This window comes from Camellia sinensis, chromosome 1 (genome assembly GCF_055761805.1).
Source record: "Camellia sinensis isolate YWXY chromosome 1, ASM5576180v1, whole genome shotgun sequence".
In the NCBI taxonomy this organism is placed as follows: Eukaryota; Viridiplantae; Streptophyta; class Magnoliopsida; order Ericales; family Theaceae; genus Camellia; species Camellia sinensis.
Window position 1 is genome coordinate 58,116,960 of NC_138961.1, and position 23,354 is coordinate 58,140,313.

At 44.4% G+C, this 23,354-nt stretch overlaps 2 protein-coding genes across 2 annotated transcripts; one reads left to right on the top strand and one right to left on the bottom strand.

Moving 5' to 3' along the window:
* Positions 1-15,152: 15,152 nt before the first annotated feature.
* Positions 15,153-22,802, top strand: LOC114319910 (pectinesterase 1-like). Its single transcript, XM_028266981.2, has 4 exons — positions 15,153-15,647; positions 15,757-15,963; positions 20,266-20,507; positions 22,239-22,802. The coding sequence occupies exons 1-4, from the start codon at positions 15,153-15,155 to the stop codon at positions 22,396-22,398; spliced, it is 1,104 nt and encodes a 367-aa protein (XP_028122782.2). The 3' UTR covers positions 22,399-22,802.
* Positions 22,803-22,880: 78 nt separating this feature from the next.
* On the bottom strand, positions 22,881-23,354 carry LOC114319920 (protein DOWN-REGULATED IN DIF1 11). Its single transcript, XM_028266991.2, has one exon. The coding sequence runs from the start codon at positions 23,352-23,354 to the stop codon at positions 22,881-22,883; it is 474 nt and encodes a 157-aa protein (XP_028122792.2).

Here is a 23,354-nt window from a genome sequence, read left to right on the forward strand (position 1 = left end):
ATTATGACTGAATTTATAAATACTAAGTATAAGTAACAATATATACTATTATAAACTTACCACTACCATCGCTACTATTATCACCGCCATCGTTGCCATCGCCACCACTACAACCACTACTATCATGCCACCGCCACCGCTACCACCGTCCTTGTTGCTACTACCACCACCACCACCATTACCACCACCATTATACCATTGCAACAACTACCACCATTATGCCACTACCGCTAGGAGTGTAAAAATGGCCCGCGGCTCGTGGGCGGCTTTGGGTGGGCCTGGCCCGTTTAGGCCCATTTGGGCCTAGGCCCGAGCTCCAAGGCCATCATTTTGAAGGCCGTGGCCCAGCCTATTAGCCCGCTTAAGGGCCACTCAAAGCCCGACCCCCCCGAGGCCCAGTTTCTTTTTTAGTGAAAAATAATAAAATTTTGATAAAAAAATTAAAAAAAACAAACAAAAAAAAAGGCCAGGCCCGCCCAAGCCCGAGGCCAAGCCAAGGACCATCAAGCTGGCCCAAGGCCCAGCCCGCTTAAGGCTCGAATACCCCTGGGCCTAAGGTTGGGCTTGGGCCTAATTTTTTGGCCCATGGGTCGACCCTGCCCAACCCGAATTTTGGCGGGAGCCCACGAGGCCAAACACGGGCCGAGTCGGGTCAGGCCAAATTTACACCCCTAGCCACCGCCGCCGCCGCCGCCGCCGCCGCCACCACCACCACCACTATTACCACCACTTTCATCACCATTGTCACTGTTACTATAAGCACTACCATTATTTTATTACCACTATTATCGTTATCACAACCACCATCAATGCCGCCACCACCACCACCACCACCACCACTATTACGACCACTACCACAATATAAAAATTGAAATATACAATTTAAAAAATTCAACATTCAATTTTCAATATTTAATTTTTAGTTTTTAATTTTTAATTTTTAGCTTTATCAAACACTATGGTGCCGTTTGGTAACACTTATGTTTTCAGTTTTCTGTTTATATTTACAAATATTTAAAAAACTCAAATAAAAACTTGTTTGGTAAAATTTTTGATTTATAAATCAGTGATCTCAGTTTAAAAATTTGGCCAAAAAATGTGTTTCCATTTTGGGTTTTCAGTTTTTTTTTTTACCACCCAACACTAGCCACCACCCGCCACTATTTTCCACCACCGTCTTCCGCCACCACCACCCACCACCCACCTGCCACCACTAGCCACCACCAGCCATTAGCCACCACCCACCTGCCATCCACTTGCCACCACCACCCATCCCTTACCACCACCACCACCACCACTACCCACTTGCCATCCACCCGCCACTACCATCCACCGTCCGCTACCACCACCCGCCACCTACTTGCCACCACCACTCACCACCCACCTGCCACCACCATCCACCACCAGCCATCTGTCACTCACTCGCCACCACCACCCACCGCCACTACCACTATCACCCACCACCCACTTGCCACCACCACCCACCACCATCACCGCCACCACCCACTCGCTACCACCTACCACCCACCACCGTCACCCACCCATCCACCACCACCACCACCACCACCCACCATTACCTGCCATCCCCCACCCACCTGCCACCACCGGCCACCACCACCACCACCACCACCCACTCGCTACCCACCACCATCCACCATCCGTCACCCACCTGCCACTACCACCCACCACCCGCCACCACCACCACCACCACCACCACCCACTCGCTACCACCCACCACCTGCCACCGTCACCCACCCAGCCACCTACCATCGCTATCCACCACCCTCCCGCCACCCACCTGCCACCGCCACCCACCACCTGCCATCACTACCCATTCGCTACTACCCCCCACCATCACCCATCCACCCACCACCACCACCCGCCATCCGCCACCACCACCCACCACCGCCACCACCCACCACCACCACCACTATCACCCACTCGCTACCACCCGCCACCGTCACCCACCCACCCACCCACCACCACCACTAGCTACCTACCACCCACCGTCACCACTTTCCACCACTTTCCACCACCGTCTTTTGCCGCCACTTTCCATTTCTCACTCTTTTATATTTTTAAATTTTTTTAAATATTTTGTCAATTACCAAACGCGTTTGTAGTTTATGTTTTTCTAAAAAAAAAAAAAAAAAAATCAGTTTATAAAATTTTTGTAAATATAAACTGAAAACGTAAACGTTACCAAACAGACTGAAAAACTTGATTACAAAATCTTAATTAGTAATTTTACATCACCAAAAAAAAAAAAAAGAAAAGAAAATAAGTTATTAAAAAAATTATAATTAAAATCTACCTAAAAAAAATAACCTCATTTTGAAATTTTGCCTTAAACTCTCAAAAGGAGTCTGGAAAATCCCATGGAGTTGAAAATTAATAATTTTTTGTGATGGTTTTTTTAAACTAACATTAAAATTTTAATTATTGATATTTTTTGAAACAAAATTTTTAAATTGTCGCTGAATGTTAACAATTAGTGACTTTTTTTTTTATAGTGTTTGCTAAAAAAAGTCATTAATTATCACCTGACCTATTGGATAATAAGTTTAACTATTAAGACCTATATGTAAATTTCCTTAAAGTTTATCTCAAAAGTTATTGAGAGGGTGATTTATGATCAGGAGTTGGGCCGAAGTAACGGCCGAGCAGATTGAGAGCCCAATGGTGCATGGGGCCGAGATGATTGGCCATCCGCCAAGAAGTGGGCTGCCAGAACTTGAGCCGGGAAGAACTTGGGCCAAGTGTGAGTCACCCCGGCCCAAGATAGAACTCGGCTAGATAGCGCCTGGTTGGACCGAGCTGCCTGATCAGAGGATGGCTGAAGCCAGACAAGCTGAGTGACCGGCGCCCGGAAAGGCGTGGTCAACCGAGGAGACTGTTTGACCGGCAGAAAGGCCGACCAAAGGAGTTACCCGGGCTAGGCACTGCCGGGATGCCGCCTAGCCCGGTCCTCCATGTCTTTATCTGGTTAGGCGCTTGGGTATGAAGCATGGCATGGCCGTGGTAGAGCAGCTCAGCTGCCGAGCTCTAGCTGTGAAGTCAGGCAGTTGAGATTAGGTGATGATCGGCAAGGTTTACGCTGACAGATGGGATAGCAGAGCCACGTGTCAAGAGAAGACTGGGAGTGGATATGGGGCTCAGAAGGTATATAAGCATGTCTGCGCCCCCCATACGCGACACACGAACATCTCTATAAGGAATTCTTACACTCAAACACTCTCTCCCTTCTCTCTATCCGTCCTAAGGTGTGTGCTAACTTGATCGTCGGAGGGTTTTTCCGGCCACACACCGCCGGGTAGCTCACCGTTACTTGCTCGCAGGTGATCGGACATCGACGGAGCTCGGAAGAAAGGAGTACGGGCTTGCCGGAATATTTGCTCCCCGTACAATTGGCGCCGTCTGTGGGAAGCTTGACAGACAAAACCTTGTCTTCCAGGTTCATCTGATCGCCGTCCATGGCGAACAACGACGAGTTTCCGTTGTCCGCCATCGACGGAGCCACCCCGGAGTATACCCGAAGGAGAGAGGGACCTCCTGCTGTCCACCCAATGGCTGACTTGGGAACGCCCACTGGCGGACAGTCAAGAGACGCGCGGGACAAGCGCGGACGAAGTCATGGACATTCACGGAGTCCAGACGGTCACCGGCGGAGGAGAGACTCACACGCCAGGCGACTGGAAAGCAAGTTGAGGGATCAAGATGCTGTCATCCGGCGAATGGCGGCGGAGATGGAAGATCTCAAGCGGCATGTCAAAGGGAAGGGTATAGTTGGAGTGGGAGACCACAGTGAGCGCACCCCATCCCGCCGTTCAGGCGGTCAGAGTCAGCGACGTACTCAGTCAATATCCATTACCAGAAGTTACCAGGTTGGTGATTCCGACGTGGGTGCAGGGAAGTCTAGCGCGCAAGACAGCACCTACAAACCCTCACGTCCGGAGACGACGTCGAGGTACTCTTACTCCGCTCAGTCAGAGGATTTACGGGCGGTCTTAAAGGAGCGGGCCCGCCGGCGTGAAGCCTAGAGAATACCAGCTTTCCAGCGACTATCTTACGGGGTTCACGCCAGCGAGGAGGTCGGAATGCCTCCGCCCCGCCAAGCAGTGCCACTCCTTGAAGATATGGACATGGCCAGGCTGAGTGCCACTCATTTTTCCCTGAAAATTGAAACAACACCACTTCCGGCAGGCTTCCACCAGCCTAAGTTCACATTTTATGACGGAAGAACCGATCCATACATGCATGTGAGCCACTTCCGACAGGTTATGGCCGGACATAGGCACAATGACGGACTTATGTGCCTAATCTTCCCGTCAAGTTTGGGCGAGCTGGGCTTAAAGTGGTTCGAGCGGTTGCCTGAAGGGACCATACAAAGGTGGCATCAGTTGGCCGAGGGGTTTGTTACACGCTTCAAAACCAACACAAAAACACCAAAAGAAGTCGATCACTTGCTAAGTGTCAAGATGGAACCGTGCGACACACTGAAGGCATACAACTCAAGGTACTGGGAAACCTTCAACGAAATCTTGGACTGCCCGGTCAACCTTGCAATCACACAGTACAAGCGAGGTCTCCCGGTCGGACATAGACTGCGGGACTCGCTTACCATGCACCAGTCGACCTCCATGGGCCAACTTATGCAGCGCATCAATGAACACATCCGAGTAGAGGATGACGCGTCCGCTTCTACCATGACGACTACTCCGGTAGGGACAGACAAGAAGACGGCAGGCAAAGTGCACGCAGTTGGGCAAGAGTCCAGCCGCTCAAGTGACCAAGCAGAGGAATCAGACCGTGGCACAAACCGTAAAAACCGGGGTAGAGGACGTCGGCACGACCGGGATGACTACGCCCGGGATGACGTTGCAGATGCCAACAGGAGGTTGAAGGCAAGAACTGGCATCACCACGGTCTTCAAGATTCCAATTTATCGCATACTTAGTGAAATCCGAGACGAGGAGTATGTCCGGTTTCCTGCTAAGTTGGGCGATGGACAGAAGGGCTACAATCCGCGCTACCGTTGCACATTCCACCGGGAGAGAGGCCACCGGACTGAGGATTGTTTTCCTTTGAGGCAACACTTAGAAGAGCTCGTCGCGGCCGGGCACCTAGACCTCTACATTGATGGCGGTGTGAAGCCGAATCTGGCCGCGGTCAATCCCAGGGTACAGGATGACCGAGACGCACCACCGCAGGGAGTTATCAATGTCATCCACGGCATCGTGGAACCAGAGCGAGTTTGCGAACTCCGGGGCATGATAAAAAAGGCAGAACATATGAGGGAAGTTTTGTCGGTACAGCCCGCCATCAAAAGGGGGAAGACTGAAGAAAAAGACGTGATTAGTTTCACCTCAAGGGATCTTGAGCGCATCCAGACGCCGCACAACGATGCCCTAGTGGTAACACTACGCGTCAAGGACTTTGATGTTAAGCGGATCTTGATCGATCAGGGAAGCTCGGTCGAGATCATGTACTATGATGCGTTCAAGCAGCTTAAACTCCGGGAGACAGACTTGGCTCCGGCAACTTCGCCACTGGTTGGATTCAACTTTCAACCGGAGTGGCCTTTGGGAAAGATTATCCTGCCGGTCAAAGCGGGATCCGTGGTCAAACAAGTTGAGTTTTGGGTGCTACAAGTGCCTTCGACGTACAACCTAATCCTTGGAAGGGGATGGTTACACGCCATGCAAGCTGTAGCATCGACTTTTCACCAGGTGATTAGATTCCCCTCGGCCATGGGGGCAATCGAGGAGATTTGGGGCGATCAGGTCATGTCCAAGCAGTGCTTCGTGGCGGTCAACGGAAGCTGGGCTGCCAAAGGATTCGTTCAAATGATCGAGGGACCGAAGGACCAGGGTGTCTTGGATGATGTGGGCACCAAGGCCAAGGATAAGGCTGTTGAAGAATTGGTTGAAGTGCGGATTGATACCGAGCAGCCGGACAAGTTCTTCCTGCTCGGTTCAAGTCTCACGGCCATAGAGAGGACCGAGATGATTGAGTTTTTGATGGCGAATATCGAAGTCTTTGCATGGTCGCCTTACGACATGCCTCGCCTCGACCCAAGTTTTATCTGCCATCACCTCAATGTTTTCCCTGGAGCAAAGCCAGTCATCCAGCGAACAAGGAGATCGGCATTGCATCACGCCGAGGTAGTTGCTGAGGAGGTAAAGAACCTGCTTGAGGCACGAGCAATTCAGGAAGTGCACTATCCTCGGTGGATTTCCAACACAGTAGTGGTGCCTAAGAAGAATGGGAAGTGGCGAGTTTGTGTCGACTACAAGACAGTCAACCGAGCTTGTCCTAAAGACAGCTTCCCTTTGCCGCGCATTGACCAGCTAGTGGACTTGACGGCTGGACACAATAGGCTCAGTTTCTTGGATGCGTACCGCGGCTATCACCAGATCGCCATGCATGGGCCTGACCGAGAGATCACCTCTTTCACGACTCCAAGGGGACTCTTCTGCTACCGAGTCATGCCATTTGGTTTGAAAAACGCCGGGGCAACCTTTCAGAGGATGGTGACCAAAATGTTTGCTCCTTTGCTTGGTCGGACAATGGAAGCTTATATTGATGATATGGTGGTAAAAATCCGACATGAGGCAAACCATTTGTCCGACTTAGCCGAGATGTTTGCCATTCTAAAGAAGCACAAGCTGCGCTTGAACGCCTCAAAGTGTGCCTTTGGCGTGGGATCCGGAAAATTTTTGGGATTCCTAGTCACGAACCGAGGCATCGAAGCAGACCCTACTCAGATCAGAGCCGTGCAAGCGTTGAAGCAGCCCAGCTCGGCTAAGGACGTGCAGCATCTGGCCGGTATGGCCACCGCGCTTAATCGATTTATAAGTCGGTCATCAGATCGCTGCCGCCGTTTCTTTCAAGCATTGAAGTCAAAGTTCTCGTGGGACGACGAATGTGACCGAGCTTTGGCCGAGCTTAAGGAATATCTGTCTTCTCCGCCACTGTTGGTTACACCAGAACCGGGTGAGGAACTCTACCTTTACCTTGCCGTCTCCCAGCACGCAGTCAGTGCGGTGCTGGTCCGGGCTGAAGGAATCAAGCACCTCCCAATTTTTTATGTCAGCAAAACTTTGTTACCGGCAGAGTCGAGATACTTGCCGTTGGAGAAGCTTGCTTTAGCCTTGATGATGGCTTCAAGAAAATTGGCGCACTATTTCCACGCCCATACCATTGTCGTACTGACTGAGTTTCCCCTCAAGGCCTTGTTTGAACGGGCGGACTTTTCAGGCCGAATTCTTAAGTGGGCGGTCGAGTTGGGACAGTTTGATGTCAAGTTCCAGCCGCGCACTGCTATAAAAGCCCAGACCTTGGCAGATTTTGTCGCCGAGTTCTCATCTGGCATTCATCCGGTATGCCCGGTCGACATTACTGAGGCAGATGATGAGATGCACGCAATGCCAACCGAGGTACAACCAGTTGAAGGAGGTAGTGCCGCAGAGTTAGCACGCACCATCGAAGTTCCCTCAGCTTGCACGGTTATACCACCCGGTGAAGCGATGACAGAGTTGTGTATCACCAACCCATCAACTCTGTCCGGTCCCGCATCACCAAGGGATGAAGAAATTGAACCACACCGCTCAGAACCTGATGATTCGCCTACGGATTTGGGCATTCCGAACCAACTTGCTGAGTCCGGTGCCGAATCATCAAGGGGGGAAGGAATGGTTCCACACAGCTCAGAACCTGCGGCCGGCTTCACACCGCAACCTGATGATTCGCCCACGGACTTGAGCATTACAGAACAACTTGCTGAGTCCGGTGTCGAATCACCAAGGGGCACTGAATTTGAACCGGTCAACACCGAACTTGACACCGCACAGCCGAGCAGTTGTGATCCCATTGCCCTTCGCAACTCTCAGGACCCATCCGACTGCTGGAAGCTTTTTGTGGGGGACATGTGGAAGCTTTTTGTTGATGGAGCGTCCAACCGCCATGGTGCCGGCCTAGGTATTGTTCTTATATCCCCGGATGGCCTAACCATTGAACATTCTATCACGCTTGGCTTCCCGGCATCTAACAACGAGGCTGAGTACGAGGCACTTCTCGCCGGGCTCAAGAGCGCAATTCAAATGAAGGCTGCCGAGCTCCTGGTGTACAGTGATTCCCAGCTTGTGGTTAACCAAGTTTCTGGGATTTATGAAGCAAAGGACGAAAGGATGGCGAAGTACCAGGCTCTGGTCAGGGCACATATCAAGCAATTTGAGGCAATTAGAGTCCAACAGATTGGCCGGGAAGAAAACAGCCGAGCTGATGAACTGGCCGGTCTCGCGTCTATGGTAGATAATACTTTCCCAAACCCTCTTTTGATTGACTTTCTTCCGCGGCCAAGCATTGAACACGCCGGGCAGACAGATGTACTCTGCGCCGCGCTCGGTCCCTCTTGGATGGACCCCTTGATCTTGTTCCTTAGAGACCGGACTCTTCCAACTGACACGAAAGAAGCACACAAAATCCGGGTGAAGTTAGAGCGGTTTTGGCTCTCTTCATCCGGCGCGTTATATAAGAAGTCCTTCACTGGTCCTTATTTAAAGTGCGTGCACCTGAATAGTGTGGAGGCCTTCTTGTACGAAATTCATGAAGGCATTTGTGGCAGCCACATAGGAGGCAGGTCCTTGGCCTACCGTGCTATTTCGCAGGGATACTGGTGGCCGTGCATGCAGGCCGACGCACAAAAATATGTCCGCAAGTGCGAAAAATGCCAGAAATTCGCCCATCAGATCCACCAGCCTGCCAGGGAACTTCTTCCCCTCACCAGTCCTTGGCTCTTCGCCATGTGGGGGCTAGATATAGTGGGACCACTGCCAACAGCACCGGGCAACCGGAAATTCTTCATCGCGGCCACAGATTACTTCACAAAGTGGGTTGAAGCTGAGCCCTTGGCAACCATCAAAGAGAAAGACGTGAAGCGATTTGTCTGGCAGAACGTGGTCACGCGGTTTGGCGTCCCCAAGATTTTGATCTCTGACAACGGCACCCAGTTTGACGGTCGCCTATTCAGAGGATTTTGTGAAGATTTGAAGATAGAATTCTACAACTCCACCCCGGCTTACCCGCAGTCCAATGGTCAAGTCGAAGCATCGAACAAGACTATACTGGATGGGTTGAAGAAACGGCTGGAAAAGGCCAAGGGCAAATGGGCTGAGGAATTACCTAGCGTCCTTTGGGCATACCGAACAACCCCGCGACGTTCTACTGGGGAAACTCCATTTGCTTTGGCTTACGGCATGGAAGCGGTCATACCCTTGGAAGTTGAAATGCCCACCCTCAGAAGCGAGAGTTTTGAGCCCGAGCTGAACACCGAGGCTATTGCCTTGGAGCTGGACCTAGTGGACGAGCGTCGGGAGAAGGCCCTCATCCATGTGGCCACCTACCAACAGGAGCTCTCAAAGAAGTATAACAAGACGGTGCACCCCAGACCGTTCAAAGTTGGTGATTGGGTTTTGAGGAAGATTATGGGCAACACCCTGGTGCCAGGAGAAGGCAAACTAGGGGCAAATTGGGAAGGACCCTACAAGATCACTGGTCTGGCGGGCAAGGGGGCTTACCACTTGGAGGATTTAGAGGGAAGAGCAATACCCCGGCCATGGAATGCGGCCAACTTGAAACTGTATTATTTTTAAGCTTCTGCTTTCTTTTCTTGTGCAAAGAAATTTTTTGGCTTGCACCACAGCATGTAATTCTTTTTGTCAATTTATGGAAGTAATTTTGCTTTAGCACTTAGACTGTTGTTTTAATGTTACGGACCGTGATGATGTACTCCGGTTGGAAGAGTTGGTGTTTTGTCCAACTTAGGATTCCCAACCGAGATGATGTACTCCGGTTGGAAGAGTTGGTGTTTTGTCCAACTTCGTATTCCCAACCGAGATGATGTACTCCGGTTGGAAGAGATGGTGTCTTGTCCAACTTCGCATTCCCAACTGAGATGATGTACTCCGGTTGGAAGAGTTGGTGTCTTGTCCAACTTCGCATTCCCAACCGAGATGATGTATTCCGGTTGGAAGAGTTGGTGTCTTGTCCAACTTCGCATTCCCAACCGAGATGATGTACTCCGGTTGGAAGAGTTGGTGTTGTGTCCAACTTAGGAATCCCAACCAAGATGATCTAATCCGGTTGGAAGTGTTGATTTGTTCAACTTTGTTACAACCGAGATGGTTATTTCGGTTCATGAATTTGTTTTGTTATGCTGAAGTGCTTCGACTGTGTTATGGATTCCGGTCGACAAAGTATTGTTCAAACGATGAGTTATACCGAGATATTTTACTGAAGATGGAATTGATTACTACCGTGCAAACACTTAGAAAAATTTGAGTTTCTCATTGAAAAGAAAATCATTACAAAAGGTGGGGACAGAGCCCGGTTATATCAAAAGAGTTGGAAGCAAAACCACAAAAAAGAACAAAGAGAACAGAACTAAACTAGGGGGGAGAGATTGGTGAACTCGTCCTCGCCAGCATCAAGGTTGATGGTTGGACTGACGTCTTGGGCACCGGGCTCAGCATTGCCGGGCTGTTTCTGCACCTCGGCCTCCTCTGCCTCAGAGTCTGTCTCACCATCTCCATCTTCAAGTCCTTCCTCGGCCTCCGCTTGCAGAGCGCTGAATACGTCGTTTGCGTAAGGCACAAGGTAGACCGGTAGCGAAGCTGGAGGTGGGTTGGCAAATACGTCAGTGTCGGAGCCTTGGCCGAGGTGTTCGCAGGCAGACTTCCAACCTACTTTGTAGTAGATGTCTTGTGTTGCAAAGACTTGCTTCTTGTAGCTCTCCTCGGCTTCGTTAAAGCCGGCGGTGTTTGCAGCCCGGCAAGCTTTCTTCTTCGATTTCTTCAGGGAATCCACCTCGGTCTGGAGCTCATTTTGTTTTTTCTCGGCTGCATCCAGCTGGCCGAGCAGTCTGTTGTTGTCGGAGTTGGCCATCTCAAGAGAAGACTTAGCCCGGCCGAGCTCGGCTTGAAGGCTTTCTACCTGGCTGGCTGTGTCGTTGGCTTTCTGCCTAAGTCTGTGGATACGCTCCAAGACCAGGTGTTGTTTTTGAATGGCCTGCAAAAACAAAAGCAACGTTGATTAGATAGGAGACCGAGCAAAAACGGAACCGAGCAAACAGTTGCGAAATTTTCAAAGGAACATCGACTTACCCTGGCCATAGACTTCACTGACGATTTGACCAACCGAGTGTCGGGGACGTGGTCGCTGCCGACCACGTCGCTCGGTAGTAGCAGGGCTTTGGACAGATCGAAGGCGAGCAGATGCTCTTTGTCAGCCTTGATCGAAGCCGTCACCGGGATATCTTGGCCCCGGTGCTTCAAATGCGGGTGCCAGGCCGGCACTGGGGCGGGGGCGTCTGTTGGATGCTCGGTGGTAAGCTCGGTGACTAGCTCGGCGGACGGGTTTGCCCGAGCTCTTTTACCGGCACGTCGAGCAGAGGGTTCTCGGCTGGATTGCCCGGCGGATTGAGTGGCAAGGGCGACCACCGCGCCACTAGATTGACCGGCGGCTGGCGACCGAGTTAATACGCTCGGCACCTCGGCGGATGTGGCGGTGAGCAGGTTCTTGATTCTGCTGGGCTTGGCCATTTCTTGTTCCTCGGTCAGGCGAATGAGGGGAACGTCAGGAAGGGAAGGATCTGGGGGCGGCGAAGGGGCGCGGAGGAAGTCAGTTACTCTACTCCGGCGCGGAGCAGAATACCTGTATGTCGGTGTGTAGCCAAGTAATTCGTTGCAATCTCGGCGAGGATACCGAAGCACGGTCCAAATTGCTTCGACGTTGGGAAATTGATAGTTGGCTTGCAAGGCTTGGATTGCTGCAAAAGAAACAAGAACCGGTTAGTTACAAGGTAAAACGTTAAGCTAACCGAGCAAGTTTGAGTGGCTTACATGAAGAACCGACGCCCTTGTTTATAAACCAGCCCGGGACCTCGGCTGTTTCGCAATTGCCCGACACCCAGAAAAAATCGTCGTCGTGCGGATCTTTATCCGGGGTGCCGGTTACAATTTTTTCCTTGCCCGGTCTAATCTTCAAGTAATATGCTAGGCCGTCGCCGGTGTGGCCCATTGTGTGTTGCCTTAATATCTCGGCTAGACCTAAGTGGGTGCCTAGCCGATTGTTCAATTCGTGAACACCGTTGATAATTCTATAGGTATTGGTGGACACTTGGGTGGGTGCCAGCCCGGTGCGACGAAGGAACTCGGTTATAAGAGGGTTGAGCGGGAAACGGAGGCCCCCTTCAACAATTGAGAGCACGGTGAAGGGGCATTGGTCAACTCTTCCCCAGGGTGTGGTCTCCTTTTCAGCCAGTTCGAGATGAACATCGGCCGGAATGCCGTAATCCTCTCTGAAAGCAGCTAGCGCGGCCGGAGTATCCACTAGGAAGCGGAATTTCCCCATTTGTGGCCGGCTTAGTGTATCCCGGCTGAGGGGTTTGGCACTGGTTGTTGGATGCTGCTCGGTCCTGAGAGCCTCAGGAATGACAGTGGTCCCCTTGGACTCTGCAGGAAAAGGATGGCAAGTGTTAAGTGTTAGCGCGGTCGCAGGAGCTGGATTTTAGCTCGGTCATTAAGGGTGCCAAACCACCTCGGTTGTCTATTCTATCTAAGGAGCCCGGTCGCCCAAGCAGACCAGATGTTAGCCCGGTTGAGCGACCAAGTCCTTTTGATTATCTCGGTTTTTGCTGTGTTTGAGACAAACATGTTATTTGCTCGGTCAGGTTGGTTTTTTGGATCAAAAGAAGACCAGGAGCCCGGTTCGCTCTAGTTCTTCAGTGTTCTTCAGGAAGAAGAAGAACACCAAGAACAGAGGGAGGTTTAGAACGGATTCTATGGCCTATGCCCTAATAGCTACGTTTTTGTGCCCTAATGTGTGTATTATGAAAAAATATAGCTACTCTAGAGGGATTGAAGATCTTACCTGTGAAGGGCTGGGGCTGTTCTTCCAAGCACGAAGAATGGCAGTCGAGTATGAGGAGAGAAAAGGCACTTGAGCTCTGAGTCGTCAGGAAGAAGAGAAGCAGTAGGAAGAGATCGTAATAGGGGTGTCTTGTATATGTAAGAACGAAAGGCCGCCAAAATTCAAAATTCTGGCACGGACGGCGGGTTGGCTGCCCGATGACCAATGGCAGCCCGCCACGTGTCCCTATTTATGGCAATATCAGTACTGAAGCGACGGGTTAAAAAGTCGAAGAGCCAACCGAGCTACTTCCGAAGAAAAGGGCGTCATCCGTGGCGGATAACCGGGCAAGTTTGCAGCCAGTTTGTTAACCAGTCCGGTTGCCTTCTGGCCTCTTGGAGACCGGAGAAGTGTTATCTTGGTCGAAGAGAATAATCCCAGTCACGCTTTCGCGGACGGAATTAAGGGGCAATTGAGAGGGTGATTTATGATCAGGAGTTGGGCCGAAGTAACGGCCGAGCAGATTGAGAGCCCAACGGTGCATGGGGCTGAGATGATTGGCCATCCGCCAAGAAGTGGGCTGCCAGAACTTGAGCCGGGAAGAACTTGGGCCAAGTGTGAGTCACCCCGGCCCAAGATGGAGCTCGGCTAGATAGCGCCTGGTTGGACCGAGCTGCCTGATCAGGGGATGGCTGAAGCCAGACAAGCTGAGTGACCGGCGCCCGGAAAGGCGTGGTCAACCGAGGAGACTGTTTGACCGGCAGAAAGGCCGACCAAAGGAGTTACCCGGGCTAGGCACTGCCGGGATGCCGCCTAGCCCGGTCCTCCATGTCTTTATCTGGTTAGGCGCTTGGGTATGAAGCATGGCATGGCCGTGGTAGAGTAGCTCGGCTGCCAAGCTCCAGCTGTGAAGTCAGGCAGTTGAGATTAGGTGATGATTGGCAAGGTTTACGCTGACAGATGGGATAGCAGAGCCACGTGTCAAGAGAAGACTGGGAGTGGATATGGGGCTCAGAAGGTATATAAGCATGTCTGCGCCCCCCATACGCGACACACGAACATCTCTGTAAGGAATTCTTACACTCAAACACTCTCTCCCTTCTCTCTATCTGTCCTAAGGTGTGTGCTAACTTGATCGTCGGAGGGTTTTTCCGGCCACACACCGCCGGGTAGCTCACCGTTACTTGCTCGCAGGTGATCGACATCGACGGAGCTCGGAAGAAAGGAGTACGGGCTTGCCGGAATATTTGCTCCCCGTACAGTTATTAAGAAAATAAGATAAATAGTATAAATTTAAAATTAGTTAGATGTGAAACATGCTTAAAATAATTTTAGTTCCTAAATGTATTAATCTAAATATTTTTATGAGTGGGTAGTATTGTTAAGTGTTAGGGCTCTTGTACCCACATTTGCATGTTTGGCTAAGGACTAAACTGGACTAAGATCATCCCCATCGCATCATTTAATAATTATGAAATAATTATGCGAACTTATAACTATTTTAAATTTAGAATAAAAAAGATCGCAACTCAAACCGAGCACTAGGGTGTAAAAATGACCCGCAGTCCGAGATGGGTCCGGCCCGTTTAGGCATGCTTGGGCCTAGGCCCGAGCCCAACCCGAGCCCGTGGGCTAGGGTTTGGGCCATTGTTTTGAAGCCCAGCCCGTGGCCTAGCCCAACGGCCTGCTTAAGACTCACTTAGAGCCCGACCCGAAGCCCAACCTACCCGAAGCCCATTGTATTTTTTAATGAAAAATAATAAAATTTTGATAGAAAGAAATTAAAAAAACAAAAAAAAATTGATTAGGTCCGCCCAAACTCATTGGGCCGGTTCAAGACCTAGCCCATTAGCCCGCCCAAGACCTGAATATTCATGGGCTTGGGTCTAGGCCTAAATTTAATTTTTTAGTCAATGGACGGGCCGGACCAGATTTACGCCTCTACCGAGCACTACCCAAATTCAGTTGACCTTCCCATGAAAGTAAAAGGGCAAGTTCGTCGCTTCCACCTTCACGAAAGGGTGTTCTAAATTCTTAAAATAAGTACGTAACCGTTGCCTCAAGCTCTCAAAAAACCAAACATGCCCTACATTCCCTCTCTATCACACACCCACCTTCTCTCTCCACTTACCACATGCATATATAAACCTCTCCCCAATCAATCAATCCATCCAAAAAAATAAAAAACTAAAAAAATATTTTAAAAAATACACTAATAAAAAAAAAATAAAAAAAACACAAAAATGGCCGGAAAAATTACACACACTGCCCTCCAAACCGCCGTGGTGGCGGTTCTTTTGACAATTCCAATCGTCTTCTCCAACGACATGGTCCCAATACCCCCAAACCAGGCTCAAGTAAATAGTTGGTTCCAAAGCAATGTCCAACCCTACATGTCACGAAAAGGCACTTTAGACCCCGCCCTGGTGGCCGCGGAGGCCGGTGCTAAAATAATTAAGGTGAAGAAAGGAGGCGGCGGAGACTTCAAGACGGTGACTGATGCTGTGAAGAGCATTCCATCCGGGAATAAGAACCGGGTCATCGTGTGGATCGGTGGCGGAAACTATACTGAGAAAATCAAGATTGATAGATCTAGGCAGTTTGTTACATTTTATGGGTCTCCAAATGATGTGCCAACTTTGATTTATGGTGGTACGGCAGCGCAGTATGGGACTGTGGACAGTGCTACGTTGATAGTGGAATCGGACTATTTCAGTGCTGTTAATGTTAAAATTGTGGTACGTACTACATATAGTACCGTGACATTTTTATTTTTTGTTTTTGTATTTTTGTACGGATGTTTATGGATTTTATTTTTGTTGTTGTTGTTGTTTTGATTTGGATAAGAATTCGGCGCCGAGGCCGGATGGGAAGAGGAAGGGAGCGCAAGCGTTGGCGTTGAGGATGTCTGGTGATAAAGGGTCGTTTTATAACTGCAGAATCTATGGATTTCAAGACACAGTTTGTGATGACAGAGGCAATCATTTCTTTAAGGATTGTTACATTGAAGGCACTGTTGATTTTATCTTTGGCAGTGGCACCTCTCTCTATTTGGTATATATAATCTCTCTCTCTCTTAATACCCACACTTTCATTTTTTAATATCTCAATCTGGCTCAATAAATCGATTAATATGAGGACTAATCTCATTGTCTATTAGCATTAGGCCAAATTAAGATTAAGATAAAATTCTGTATAAACTAATTTTAAGAAATTGATTACACTTAAAAAATTTCGAACATGAGATCATAGAAAGCGTTAATCACTAAATTAGTCTCTTTGGATTCCCACACATTTATCTTTGAGAAAACATACACAAGTGTATGTATTGATATGAATCCATTGCTTTGTATCTAAAAATTTAAAAATAAAATAAGAAATAAAATTATGTATAAAATGGTTCTTTCCCTAAATAATAGTTGACATTTCCATTTTAGATGTCTAAAAATGATTCGATTTGATTTGCTCAATATGTACTTAGATGTGATCTTCTGTCAAATTCACTCTCCATCATTGAATCTTGCTTCAAAATTTAAGTGTTCTGACGTTTTTATAGGATGAGATCCCATTCATAATTTCATCTCTTTATTTTCTTTCCTTTTTTTTTGGTTTTGAATATTAATCTGGACTTATATTAATGATGTGAATCATTTATCTGGTAGACTTTATAATAAAAGTCATTTATACAAAAAAATAATTTCATTGAATATTTATGAACACAAGTAGAAATTACATTTTGTTTTTAATAAAATAAAAGACAATTATGATTGTAAACTTAAACCATCTATTTTATTAAAAAAAAATATATAATTTATTTCTATACTTATAGTTGTCTAATGAAACTTATTTTTTTGCATGAATACCCTTTATTGTAAGAGTTATGAAATAGACAGTTTGGATCATCTATTAGGAATGGCCACGGGGCGGGTTCGTCATTCCACACCCCCACTTTCAAACCCAACCCCGCTACAGGTGAAATTTTTCAACCCCATCCCGGCGGATACCTGACCACATTTCAAATAGCCAAAAAAATTGAGAACTATTTAAATCCTTAACATACTAAATAATTTCTTTTGTTTCCATATATATAAATAGTGAGACTTTTAGGATTATTATTTATTTATATTTAAACAGAACCACAAACTTTTAGTATTCCTTTATTATGTCTAATTATATTATATATGTATTGGGTTTAGATCGGGGAAGGCAATATCCACCCCCGTTGCGGGTAATTAAAATATAATCCACTCCCGTCCTACATAAGTATCGAGTTAGGTAAAATCCGTCACATTCGAACGGATATGGTCAGGCCCTGCAGATCGTACTAAAAATGGTCATCCCTATCATCTATATGTGCTTGAATTAGAACCCACAAGAAGAACTTAAAGGAGTATTAAAAAAATGAGGCATGGAAGGGAGCTCATCCCATATCCCCTGCTCTTTCTAGTGTATGATTAGGGAACTGCGGAGGGTGTTGTGCCTGTGAGCTTGTGGGGGTGTTTTCCGAATCTATTTCGATGATTTGAACCTTTCATATTGTAAGATTTGTCAAATATATCATCCATGGAAAAAATTAAGTTAATTAGACATTTATAACTCATAACAAAATTATATTTATGTTTAAAAAAAATAAATGGATTAACATAATTTTGACAATTTTTTTAATAACAATTATGGTCTGATCATGGGTACGCATGTTCGATTAATCTCATTTTTTATATAGATAATATACTTGATGAGTATTATAATATGAATGATTCATATCATCAAAATAAAATTGATACAAATCTCAACGGGAGTATTATAGCGAGGTGATGTGACAACAATGTGTTTTGATCTCTAAATGTGCGGTAACGAGGTGGTTCAAACAAAAGGAAAAATGAGGAAGATGATCTGATCTTTTAGTTTTATGTTTTTACTGGAACTTCCCATGTTAAAATTAGCTTTCGTTTGGGAAGAGTTAAAATGACCTGATTTTCAACTTTTTAGCTATTTTAACTTGGTTGTTTTAGCCTAGTTTGGTTTTTGTTTTTGACTTTTTTTACTTTTGTGAGAGAAAATGTATAATGATTATGATTTGAATGTGACATTTTGTCTTATTAGTTTATGTAACCAATTTTATCTTTTGTGTTTTTTTAGCCAAAACCAAATAGAGCTTTAGTTAAATATTGTAGGAGATTCTTACGTTTCAACAATATAGCACAAACTGGTTGTGGGTGTCTCAATTTAATCCGAGTTACCCATTGATAGGAGTATAAAAATAGCCCACGATCCGTGGGTGGCCCGAAACTCGCCTGTTGCCCGAGGTGGGCCCAACCTGATTAGGCCCGAGGCTAGCCCTGGACCTTGGGCTTGAGCTTGGACCATTATTTTGAAGTTCGGCTCGCTCAAGGCCCGCTTAAAACTCGGCCCGCCTGAGGCCTAGTGTCATTTTTTGTGAAAAATAATAAAATTATGATGAAAAAAATGGAAAAAAAAAGAAGATGAAGCACGACCCAAGGCCAGGCCCAAGCCCACTGGTGTGGCCAAGGCCTGAATATCCCTTGGGCATGGGCTTAATTTTTGGCCTGTGGGCCAACCCAACCCAATCCGAATTTTGTGGGAGCCCGTGAGGCCTAACATGGGTCGGCCCGACTCCGACCCGGCCCGGGCCAAATTTACACCCCCTACCCTGAAAACCTACATTGTATTTGTATATATGTTTCGGCCCGATCTGCTACCCTATATGTTTATAATCTCATTTCCTACTTCTGTTGGAACATACTTACTCATATCATGAAGAGAAAAATAAAATAAAAATATAATTATATATAATAATTTTTTTTAGATATAATAATATTTTGAATAACTTTTATCACATACAACTAGAGCCAACATATTATAATCTTTACATTCATAGTAAAATTCATTCCTTATTTTTAGCCTGTACATAAGCATAGTTAAACAACATAAATCATTTTATGTACTTGTTGATTTGTTATGATTTACTTTATTTTCTCAAAAAGCTAATAAATTAACTTATAAGTCACTTTTCAAACGAGACCTTAACGCATGCCTAAAACTATACACAATTCTAACTTCTTATTAATGTAACTAATGTGTAGCTAACTAGGTACAAAATAAAGATGAATGCATAATGTTATACAAAATAAAATAGAAAAATTTGGTGAAAAGTTCATCCTGAAGGTCGGTATAAGGTATTAGATCCAAGGTAAAATTTTATTCAGTGACAAAGACATGTCGAAAAAAGTCGCCAACGACGACGGCAACAAGTGGTGATGGTGAGGTAGAGAAATGTGTGATATTCAACAAATAGGGTGTTGAATGAGTGACATATGGTACATTTCAACAAATAGTTTGGTTAATTTTAACAGATAGACAGATAGATTCATTTCAACAAATAGTTGTTACTTTGGACAAATTGTGTCATTTTGACTCAAAGACATTAGAGTTTGAATTTAGTGACCCAAAAAATTTAAAAATAGACTTATGCCCTGAAACCCAATAAAATCTCTCTTGCGGAATTTTAGAATAGAATAATATACATTTTTACGATTCTTTCATTTCAAACAAAACATCCCACCATGATGACTAAAAATTCAAAAAAATCAACGGCTTGAGACTTGGAACTTAGGGGTTTATTCTCTTTAGATCTTAGATTCGATTCGTCCAATCAACATAGAACTCTTGAGGTCACAAATTGTAGAGAAATCTGTTTTGAAAATTTTATTTGGACTGTAAGAACTTAGTTTGTGCGTGAAAATTAACTTAAGATACCTTACATAACCACAAAAAAATCAAAAAACCACATACGCAACATTCCGGATAGATTTTTTTATATAAAAAATTGTGTTTATGAATCAATTTTCCATTAAATAAAGATATATACCAACGTGTTAGAACAAGCTAAATTATATTGTCACCTTTATATTAGCGTTTAATTTTTTATTTTTTTTTCCACTTTAACCCTACATGTTTCAAGTTTTTCCTAGTTTATTTTTTATATTTTTTTTGTTCAAAACTAGACAAAAAATGTCACATTAACAGTTATGTAGTATAAAAATATTTTATTATATATAACTTACACATCTGATATAAACCTAAATCCCAATATAATAATATATTTTTTATATTATGTGGCATTTTCTGTCTAATTATAAACAAAAATTAATTTAAGAGTAAATTAGGAAAAAATTAGAAAATGGCCGTGTATAAAAGTGGCAAAATGTAATTTATCTTTAGAATAAATTAAGATCGATTCGACACAAAATCCAATCACATTTTTATCAGTCTCACATCTACAAAAAAGAGAGTCGTATCTAATTTTACGATTTGTATGTGTATGGGTTGGTGTAGAACTCGGAATTACGAGTGATACCAGGGGACCCGGTGGCGATGATAACAGCACAGGCGCGGAAGAGTGATGCAGAGGACAATGCATACTCATTTGTACACTGTAAGGTAACAGGAACAGGAAGGCATGCATTCTTGGGGAGAGCTTGGATGCCTTATGCAAAAGTGGTGTATGTATACACTGACATGAGTGATGTTGTTCAACCTCAAGGATGGTCTGATAACTTCCATCCTGAGCATGACAAGTTAGCCTTCCTTCCTTTCCCTTCTTCATCTTCTTCTTCCATTCCTCATTTCTCTTCAATTTATAATGTCTTCTATTATACATATAAGAATACATCATACTGTTTGGACTCATTGGTTCACCACGAGTCATATCTCGATTATTCGAACTCTTAATTTTTAAGATCACAATGTGTGAATCTTCTATGAAAAAAATTTAATTTATTGCATTTGTTTTATAAAAAAAAATGATCTAATTTTTAGATAATATTTATCATTTATTTTCTTACAAATAAATGTTATAAAGTAACTAGTCTACAGTAACCAGATCAATTGAATTTTTTACATTGATAATTTACACGTTATGATTAAAAAAACAAACTATTTAAATCATTGAGGAGTGACCCGTGGTGGGCACCACGAATCCAAATAGTATGGTATAATTTTCAAAGTAGACTGGAGAAAATTTGTGTCTATATATATATATATACTAGTGGGTGGCACACACGATGTGTGTGCAATTTAAATAAGTAAAAATAAAAAAAATAATAATGAAATTAATATTATAATGTGTACTTAGTTTAAGTGGTATGAGTCCTCGTACTTAAACCCATGGTCATGGGTTCAAGCCTTGCCCATCTCTTTGTTTAACTTTTTTTTAAAAAATAAAAAATACTGTCACATGGCATGAGGAGAGTAAAGCAAGCTTCAGGACACCATATTATGCGTTCACTTTATAATAGTATAGATAGATAGATAGATATATACTATAGACTCAATATTTTTATTAAAAAAGTTACTTACATACATCAATGTGCGGTCTAAATTTATTTATGCATGAATCTCATAACACAGTATTTTAATCTTAGCCACAAATCACAATTTTTGACAAAATTATAATAAATATTTTTGAGGCCTTAGATTTATTTTTATATGTAAGGTGGAATTTAGTGTGGTATGTGTTATATCAAAAAATAAATAAATAAATAAACTTTACTCACTTTAATAATGGGTCTGCGTACCCAGAAAATAAAATTCAAAAAATTTGCAAAGAATTTAAATCGATGGCCAATATTTATTTATAATGGGACTTTGAAGTTTAAAACAAACAACATAGATATAAAATCCTGGGCAATTTTTTGGTCCCTTTTATGGAACTGTAGAGTTTTCCCTTATTAATTCTTTCACCTTGTGCCAGGGTATTTGTTAGTATTTCTCTAAAATTTTAATCAATTTTCGTTTTAGTATTGTTTTTGGTTCATGGTATTTCTACAATAATTATAGCAATACTATGTATCTAGAAAATAACAAAAATATTGCACAAACAAACAAGTAAGTAGGCCTCATTTCAAATACCAAAATTTGTTTACTTTTTATGCCACACCAATAAGTATTTTTTTTTTTTTTTCTTTTTTGCAAGAATCTTTTCCCAGAAAAATATATAAAAGAAAAAAAAATCCAAAATTTGAAATATATAGATGTAGTACATTTTGGATTTGGTTCAAATTCTAAACCCTTTTTTAAGTATATTTTTTTAGGCAGATTGCATTTATGTTATAATTACAGCAATGGTATGTACTTTAAAACAATACCTAGAAAAATATATCCAAAAATTACTGACAACTTGAAATGTGTTGAGTGAGTGCATCTCACAACACACAAACTTTAAACCAAATTTTCTCTGTATTTTTCAAATACATAACATTTATTGTTATGTTATATAAATATAAATAATAAATAATGGTTTTTTGCAGGACGGTTTACTTTGGAGAGCACAAATGCTCAGGTCCAGGTTCAACCTCTACTAAAAGGGCTAAATTCAGCAAGCAGTTGAGTTATGAAGAGGTTAAACCCTTCATCACCCTTGCCTTCATTAAGGGTTCCAAGTGGCTCCTTCCTCCTGCCAGGGTCTGATGAACACGTCGATCGGAGAATTGAACAGTGTCAATCGAGGGCATCTTGCATCGGCCTTAATTAATTTTTTATTTTTTTTGTAGTCTTAGTTATTATTCCTGGGTGTTACAATAATTGTCGTGTGTATACGAGAGATTAAGGGTGTAGTCACATTGATGCCCCGAATTTTGGAATTTTGTAGCTCACTATGATAGTATGTGACTGTTTAATAAAATATGTTAATTTTTTTTTTTTTTTTTTGGTAAGAAACACGATAATTCAATTTCAGCCTTTTTAACAGGAAATAAGATTATAATTCAAGTTTGATTAACAAATCAAGAATCACATTAAAAACAGAAACTATTTTCTCAATTTTCACAAAATTTAACCTCTTTGTACCCCTTTTGTCAATCTCTATTATGAAATGACAATACTTACATTATTTGGAAAATTTATCATAGAAATTGGAACTTGATTTGTTAAATTATTCAACCTAAATAATCTTAGAAAGAGCTTGGAGACGAGGCAGACGAGGCAGACGAGGCAGACGAAACAACCACCCCATCCGAAACACATTTGCTCCAAATCTCATCACTCTGAGACAATACTTGGGGCACATTAACATGTCTTCTAATCCAAGGCATTTCAAGAATTCTGTTAACCAACGTGCCATGGCACTCCTTTCCCATCGCCACAAGGTTCTTACAGCACGGTGCAGTGACCGTCGTATTTATAAATATGCCCTCAAAGATCTCCGAGCCACAGGTCTCGTTGAAATTCTCAACACACTTTTCCAAGAAAGCATCAGTGGGGGAAGGTGCTAGGCCGGCAAAATCTTCCAAGAAATCATCCATGGCTGAAGGTGCTAATGCTTCTTCGCCATTGTTGGCCGGTTGTGGTGCAATATTTTCTTCCATTGAGGGTTTAATGGCAATGTACATAATGAGCATTGCAAAAAATATAGTGAGTTTTGTCAT